Source organism: Poecilia latipinna, unplaced genomic scaffold (assembly GCF_001443285.1).
Source record: "Poecilia latipinna isolate Pla-1442-1.1 unplaced genomic scaffold, P_latipinna-1.0 Scaffold1596, whole genome shotgun sequence".
NCBI lineage: Eukaryota > Metazoa > Chordata > Actinopteri > Cyprinodontiformes > Poeciliidae > Poecilia > Poecilia latipinna.
In genome coordinates, this window is record NW_015114212.1 from 65558 (window position 1) to 74476 (window position 8919).

The following is an 8919-nucleotide window of genomic DNA, read 5'->3' on the forward strand; positions in this document are numbered from 1 at the left end:
TTCGAGGACTAAGGCCTCCATACATGGGTTGTGCTTTATGTCTGCGACACAACAGAACATTTGATGTCATTATATACAAAGTAAGGTATAAGAGTTGATAGTTTTCAACACTATGGATTATACATTTCAAATAAAAATCTCAAAAGCGTTTTGTGCATTTATATTCAACCTTCTGAGTCAATATTTTGAGGAACTTTCAACTGCTTTTTAATATGTCTGAGAATGTTCCTACTTTTTGTTATAAAATAGCTCTATCAGATCAGAAGATGTGTTTTTGTCAACATGCATTTAAGTTATTTGAACTTGACTGGGTCACTCTAACACATTTATATGTTTCGATCTAAACCATTTCAGTGCAACCTTGTTTGCGTGTTTTGTGTCGTTCCCCTGGAAGTACATGATGCGCTCCAATCTCAAACCTATTTTAGTCTCTAACAGCTTTTCCTTTAGAAGAAAAACATCCCCAAAGCATGATGCTGCCACCATCATGGTGTGTTCAGGGACTTACCTACTTGTAGATACTTTTTCCAGACCTACTCAGCTACCATAGAGAGCAATATGTTCAAGTAGAATAGTTTGGATGTTTTATCAGGCTGATTACATGATCTAAAATATTTTTTGTTTTTATTTATTAGACCTGTTAAGAGTTAAAAGTGTGGCAGAAAACCTGAGCTCAACCATCACTTTGTATCACTTGACATGAAAATGTATAGATCCTTACTCATACATCCACCTGGATGGTCCATAGTTAGTAAACTGTGTCTTGACTGCAAGTGACATTTCATTATAGGGAAATCGCAAATCCATAGAATAGATCCAAGCAGACATGGTGAACATCATGCCAAAGGATTCAGAGCAGAACCAGACAGGCTTACAGAACAGAGAAACTGTTCTATGGAGAAATGAAACTTCAGATCCCCCACTGTCAGTTTCTGCACATCATCAGCAGATAAGTTGTTTTTTTTTGTTGTTGTTGTTGTTGTTTTTTTTTTGTTTGTTTGTTTTTTACAACAATACTATAATCAGGCATAACAGCGTTGAGTCCAGTACAGACTGGCTGCTAATGGACTGTTTGTATTTGTTTCACATATTTGTTCCACAAATAAACAAAATATTTTTGTGCATTTGATAAACCCCAAGTTAGTATGATCCTGTATTTGAAAAACTGATAAAATAATAATGAATCTTAGTAATAGTCAGGATTTAAATATATAAAATATATGTACTTTAGAATAATATTTATCTGGTAATTAATTTATCTGGTAAGTCATTCCCCATTTATTCTTCCCTTACATTAAAACATTTTTTTTCTTTTATACAAAAATCGAAGACTGGTGAGTTAAAAATAACATTTTACTTTTATCAGATTCACTGATGCAATAAAATAAAAAATAAAAAAAAGATAATCTTGAACGTTTTGATTGGTTACATTTCCTATCAGTCAAACTTTGTGGAGGCGGGAGTTATGCTTTTCATCCAATCACATCCGTCGCTCTTCTTAGCTGCTTCTCTACACTCAGAAACATGGCGTTACGGGAGTTAGCATCTCTGGAAAAATACTTGGGCCTTAAAAAGCCGAACAAGTATAGCACACAGGGAGATAAAAAGGTAATGTGTCCATTATTTTTTCCCCCACCATATTATGGAGGCGACTTAGCATTTAATTGAATGGGTGCTTTCAAACAGCTGCGGGCGAGTGCAGGTTGTCTGTCAAATAAATGCTAACAAGCTAAACGTGTATTGAATAGGGGGTAGCTTTTGTTGCTAGCAGCTTTTATTCTCATACCATTGGTTTATATTGTTGCATTTAATTCGGAAGAATAATATTATTTCGGCATATAAACCTGGTTTTCCAGGTTTATATGCTCGTCTCTATGAAGCGAGCAGCATGCTCTGTATAAGAGGGGTGGAGTCAGCTGTGTACCGAGTGTGGACTCGGAGCTATTTAAAGTAGGTGTTAACTCCCACTGCTGGTGATGGACACAGGAGTGAAAAATATACATTATAGAAAACATTTGTATCTTCACTCTTTATTGCCTCTTCCGCAAGTGTTGCATCAGCCATTCTCTTCCTTGCAATCTGGTTTTTGTCGAGTCCATATTTAAGCTTGATGATCACTACTGCAGTTTCTGTCATAAATCCATAATGAGATTCTGTATATACAATTTGAACACAGACTAAATAAACAGGAGTGAGAGTACGGAAAATCGGATGTTTGAAAAAGTCTGTCATTTTGACATGAGGCTTCTGCAGGAACTTGGTTTGGCTGAAACCCAGTTGTTGACATCTTGCTGCCCCTCCCTTTTTCACACCTCCCCTTTCAGGTGCCTGTGTTACAGAATAATAACGCCCCCCCACTGGTGGGACTGGTGACCATTGCCTGTCACCTGGTAAAAGAGGCCAAGCGCCCAGAGCTGCTGGGTGACGGTGCAGAAGGCAGGGCGGTGGTGCAGCAGTGGCTGGAGTACAGGGTGACCAAACTTGACAGCCACACAGAGGACACCAAGAGCATCCTGAAGGTAAACAGTAATATTCAAGGAAAACTTTGATATCTTCCCTCTTTCAGGTCCAAATATATTTTTCACAGATCATAAAGCTGCTAATTCTGAATACGTAAATGTATTTCTTCCGATAAAAATAGCGTCACATTTCTCAACAGCTCCTCATCAACAAATATTGAACCTTTTCTCTGTTCGATCAGAGAAATCAGATCAGTATCTGTTTGTCTCATTAAGGGACAAGCGACAGGAATAAAGGCTGATATATGACCCCTTCAGTGACACGGCCCCGCACGACAGGGAAAAGCGCTTTAATGTGCCTGACGCCAGTCAGCATGAAATGGATCGTCAGCCACTCTTGCGCTGGACGCTGGGCGCCTCTTGGCACCGTCCTGTCAGTGTGAAGTCTCTCTGCGTGTGTGTGTGCGCGTGCATGCACTCCTCGCAGCGTGACATACTGTTGTGGCATGGCTGAGGAGTCATGCTGTGTTGCAGCATGTTATCTGGACAGGCCTTTAAATATTTTAATGGCGCCACTTACAGGAGGAAGTCGCCCTGAGCGGGTCGGCGCTGGTGCCGGTGGTCCCCCTGTCCTGTCCTGCTGCTTCAGCTGCATCCTTAACTCCCTTCTTTCAAGCGCTTCAGTCATCTCCCATTAAATTATTCAGAGATGCAAAAGTGTCAACAGCAGGATCTCTTAAACTCCCACTCCCGGGGATGTAAATAAGAAATTCATACTTTCAAAGGCTCGACTAGCTTTTTAAGTAAACATCGAACATCTGCTAAACCTTTCGAGAAGTGCACTGTTTTTGAAGGTAGCTACGTAATAATTAATGTGGGAACTCCACCTTAAACCACTTAGGTTTACTTGGTAATTTGCTGCTGCAGATGACTGTCATTTCTTTTATGAGCCACAAACTCCAGCGGTAGTCAGGTAACAGGATATGCAAGCTCCTGTCTTTATGCCACCGAAAGCACCAACATGGTATTTACCGACATGAGCGAGTTTGTTCGCACCTTTTAGGGGTGCTAAAAAAATGGATTCTTATTTAATATGATTCAAAATCGATTTAAAATGTCCCAAAAACAATAAAAAAAAAAATTAAAAAAAATGAAAGAAACAAAGGAAGCAACTCTGTTGTCCTCTGTTTTTTTTTTTTTTTTTGAGTATTAAGGTAACAGATGTTTGGCCTTTGTGTCATAAGGTACACAAGAAAAAGATTGGTCCAAAAATATTAAGTATTATACATGTACAGCATTAAGTATCTGGGAGTGTTTGTGAAGTATAATAAAATATCTGTGCTTAACGAAAGAGCATAACCTTTTGAAATATTGTTGCATTGAAATTATGAATGATGAAATTCTCATTGATTAGACCTAAAAGTTGTGCATTAGAACTGATTATCTAAATGCAGCTTAGGTTAAATGCCCAGTTAAGGTAGGAGAGAGCTGAGCTTGGAGCTCCGTGTGTCGGCGGGGGGTTACTAGGAGAGTCTCCCCTCCTCGGATGCACGACTGGGCTTTAGCTCCATGGCTGTAGGCAAAGAAAAGCAAGGATCTGATTCTTGAAGGGGAGGAAGTCTGCAGTCTTCATGCCTTGTTTGGCATCACCCACTCTTCCCGCACAATAACTCCATTTGCCCCCGAGATGCTTCTGTAAGTGTGCGTGGAAAGTCTTCCCTTTGTGTAATGTACAAGCGCTAAAGACGCCGCCCCCCCCCCCCAACCCCCTACTCCCACCCTCGTCCCCTGGGACCAGCACTTCCACGTGCGACTTTGCATATGCAGGCGACGGCTGAGAAACGCACAAAAAAGGCCACCTGAGTTTGAAAAGGCTCCACTGGATTCGCGGTCGTTTTATCGTGGAGCAAACAAATGGCTCGTTTTGTTGGGGCATCTGTGCTCAGTCTCCAGCCACGACGAGAGACGACGGAGGCCCTCAGGTTACAAATGATTTCTATTCACATCGCAGACATGCGGAGGCAAAAGCCGCACTCCTATGTACCTCACGCACCCTCAGATACATAGGGTAATGAACCTGCTGCTTCGGCACATCTACATGTTTAAAGGATCTCAATTTAATACAAAATATGACGACAGCTATGCACAAAAGAAACTGTCGCAGACAATATTAGGCTGATAATGATATCCGGAACAGAATTTTGGAATAAGATAAAACTAAAAGTCAAATAAGGGGGGAGCTTCATTAGTGATTCATGGAATGTTTTCATCTGTCATGTGAAGACAAGTGTGTTTACACAGAAATATTTACCATAATGCATAAATTATCATATTTTGAGACTTAATTTGCATATGTTGTGTTTGGAAATTTCCTCTTTCAGGACCTCAACCTCTACATGCTAGACAAAGTCTACCTGGGAGGGAACCAGTTGACCTTAGCTGATGTTCTTATGTACTATGGAATACACTCAGTCATCGTAAGTTCTCTTCTTTTAAGTTTTTATTTTAGCTATTAGTTACGACGTGTTACAATAAATATAGAACAATCTATTTTGCCCTTTTCTTGGTCTGTCATATACAATTCAAATAAAATGCATCAAAGTTTGTGCCATAATAATAGGACACAATGTGAAAAAGTTCCACGTGCAGAAATATTTTTGCATGTTTTGCTTTATTTCTTTAATATTCTTGCTTACTCTATTAATATAATGCTAATAAAGATTTTGATGTATTCTAAATGTTTTGTTTTGTGACAACACAGAACTTTACAACCAACTTCAGGTCGCTTTAGTTTCTATAATGTGTTGCTGAATTGTATATTCATGAGTAAGTTTGATTGATTATGTCTTGGAGTTCTTATGGCCATACAGTGAGAAGCGAGGCATCCATTCCTTCTCCCTTCTATATTAAATCCATCTCGTCTCTCACTTTTGTCAAACTACAGCTCTAATTATCAATTTGTCATCGTATATAACACACAATTAGACCAGTCATACGGCCAAAGGGCATTGGGGACAAGCTGGCAATGAACACCCGGATTCTAAACACATTTTCAGCTCCCTTCAAACAGATAAAGTGATGTGGCATAAAGTGATGGCTTTAGCCCCAGACCAGGGACAAGTAAGTTTGTTCCGCCTCCCAGGATGAAAGAAACGCGAGTTCAGAAACGGGAGCGGCAGAACGCGACTCGGGGAGGGAGGGATCACATGTTGAGAGATGTCAGCGGTTGTGGCGGAGATGGAAGCTCGGCCCCCGCCACCAGGCAGATGAGCGTCACTTTGACTCGCTGTCAGTGTGGTTTTTAACCTCGGGGACGGCGGGTCAGCTGGCTCAACCCCTGACCTCGGCCAGTGCCGATGTTCAATTCAAGAAAAACAACTGTGCACAAACATTAAACCTGACTGATGCTACATGGCTTCCAGGCTGAATGTTTGTACGTGTGTGGGATTTGCCTATTTCACTTAATAGCATAATAAAAATAAGCACAGGCCTAATTAGATTTGTGGTGCAGCATCAAACACGGATCAGACTTTCATCTTTCTGAGATGAAAGTTTGACACCTGTGTAGAAATTCAAATTATTTAATCTGATTGAAGCTGATCTGTTTTATTAACTTTTATTATTTACTATCTCATTCTGGTCGATTTAAAAATGTTTCCTTGAAAATTCAATATTTTTTACTGTGTTTTGCTTTTTTTAAATAATTTACCATGAGCAGAAATGCAGCAATGCTAAAGTGTAAACATCATCTTGAGCATTTAAACATAGTTCTGCTTCATGATGAAATTATTACTGTGACCCAACACGTGGATCCTGTTGTAGTTTATTTTTTTCCATCATATTTTGTTTTTATAATGTTTTCTCAGTTTTGCTTTTCCCATAGAAACTTGCAAAATTAAGACATTTTTAAAAGTGTCAAACTATTAAAAATAGTTTGACACTTAGCCTGGCATCTTCTGGGCTCATAAATATGATATAAATAAAATTATCAGTACATCTCCAAAACAATAAAATGTATCAAAAATAAAGCGTATAGGATTAAAAATCTTTAAAACAATCTTAATGATGTATAACTTATATTGAAAATATCTAAGTTTAAGGTGTAAACGAACAATCCACATGATCTGTGAATATTTTAAAATATATTTACTAGCCTTCTCATGTCATGTTGCTTTCACTTCTCTCTCTCTCTCTCTCGTTATCCCCTTCCCTCCCCAGCTGGACTTGGCCGTCCAGGAGAAGGAGCAGTACGTGAACGTGGCGCGGTGGTTCGACCACATCCAGCACCACCCGGGGGTCCGACACCACCTCCCCCCAGTAGTTGTGCTCAGGAACAGACTTTACACCAGCAGACACCACTGAGCCCTGACATCATCATCATCATCCTCCTCTTCCTCCCAGCCTTACTCGGTACTAATCTTCTGACCAGACCTGGACAACTGATTTCCTAAAGTACAACATGGATCAAATTAAGGATCTTGCCACATCGCCATATCAACGTTCTCTTATTCAAGTTATGTGTCAACAATATGTCCCCACTGATTTTTTTTTTTTTTTTTTTGAGGATAAGAAAAATAGTTGAGTTCTAAAGCAATGTCTGTTTTTAATAAGTAATCAATGTCTCAGTCTTGCAAACACTATTTATAAAGATTCAGGCGTCTTAACCCTCCTAGCTTTTCCACAGAGCAATGAAACGACTTAATCATAGCGTTCAGGTATTTTTATGGCATTGTTTGTTTTTAAAGGGAAAACTGTATGCAATGCAGTGCTGCTAGCTTTTCTGTTGGTGAATGTTGTTTTTGTTTAATCTGAGCCTGGAGTCTCCTACCGCTGATATCGTAGGTGAACAGACTTGACTGGCAGCGCGTTACGTCCCAAGCTCTTGCTTGATGTGGTTGCTGGATTAACATTGTAACCCTATAAACACCACAACCCCATACTCTTAACTTTTGAAATGTTACCTCATTAAATCTCTCAGCACATTTTTTTTTCCCCTCTCGTCATACTTTCTCTGCATGAGTGTTTGTTTTGTTTTTTCCAATCCCCACTCTCCATTCCACTTCCTCGCCACCAGTTGTGTGGGCAGCAGCGAGCAGTTAAACGTCAGCCCTAGAGTCAGAGATCAGAGTGAGGCCCCAATCAGTCCCACTACCACCACTGTTGATGCTGCGGGCCACGGAGAGGGCAGCGGGCTCACCAGCTGCCACACAGATCCAGCCAGCCAAGGCCAGAACCCGAGGGCCCCTGGGCGACAGTCAGCCACTGTGTGTCATTTCACCCTCACGCTCCCACAGGGGGCTACTGGAGAGAGAAGGACGAAGAGAGGCAGCGAGCGAGAGAGCGAGCGGAGTGTGTGACGAAAGGACGGAGGCCACACAGAAAAAGAGCACCCAGAGGCCGAGGGATCTTTTTCGTGACAAGTGAACAATGATCTGCGCCTCCTACAGCCCCGACCGCTGCTGGCTGGATGCTCGCTATTAGCACCATTAACAGGCCCGATCCCACCAGTGCTGGGAGAGCTGGTGTGTTTACATCATGGAGGTAATGAGAAATGGGAATGCAGAGAAGGTGAGAGGTACAATTTGGGTAATAACTTATAAATACATTCTACTGATTAGACTGTGACCTTTTTAAATATTCAGATCTGTTGGAGTGTTTTTTTTTTTTTTTAGCTTTCCTGGTCACTGTTTAAACTGTTTGTGTTTCTTTACTTCCTGCTCACATGCTCTGCATATTAAAATTATTGCTCAAAGCAAGTTTTTTTTTTTTTTTGTCTGATGTCAGCATATTTTTCATCCTGTGCCAATAAATCGGATACATACAGAGCCCCTGACCTCTGACTCCTATGCCAACTACTCTGTGTGTACTTTTAGAAAAAGAAAAAATGTTTTCCATAAACCAGCCAGAAGACAGAGCCATTGTTCATTGAAGTTGTGTTGGTCCCTCGCTTTGTGTTTGTTGCAAAGTGTTCCAAAGTAGATGCGAAGGATAAAAACAGCTCAAAGTCATTTGAGCGAGCCTTGTGACTAGTTGGGGCCATTTATTCCGCGGTCGAACCATTAAAGAAGGCCTTGTCCTCCCGGTTATGTTAACATTCTTGTGGAATTCATCGTTCCAGCGAGCACACCAGCAGACAGCGCTGCTCACCACAGAGGTGTGAATTAAGTTTTACCCACAGGAGTTAAATCCGGACAAGCCGCTTTAAGTTCTGTGTGTGGCGAAGCAGTAGCTTCAGGGTTAATGTTATGGACACCCACAGTGTTTAAAATCAATCCTTTAGAACAGGGTGGACATAAATATCACTGTGGAACAAAGTATAGTGCAGAAGATTGAAACGGTGATGAAATAAAATATGCAAAGTGCTTCGCAAAAGTATTCACACCCTCTGACCCTTTTTTTTCCCATTTTTTTCCTAACCTCAAGCATGTTTTATGTGATAAGTATAATTTTTAGGTGGAGA

General features: G+C 40.7%; 1 protein-coding gene across 1 annotated transcript; it reads left to right on the top strand.

The window, feature by feature from the left end:
• The first annotated feature begins 1469 nt into the window (after positions 1–1469).
• On the top strand, positions 1470–8215 carry eef1e1 (eukaryotic translation elongation factor 1 epsilon 1). Its single transcript, XM_015059075.1, has 4 exons — positions 1470–1608; positions 2325–2519; positions 4841–4936; positions 6678–8215. The coding sequence occupies exons 1-4, from the start codon at positions 1525–1527 to the stop codon at positions 6819–6821; spliced, it is 519 nt and encodes a 172-aa protein (XP_014914561.1). The 5' UTR covers positions 1470–1524; the 3' UTR covers positions 6822–8215.
• Positions 8216–8919: the final 704 nt, after the last annotated feature.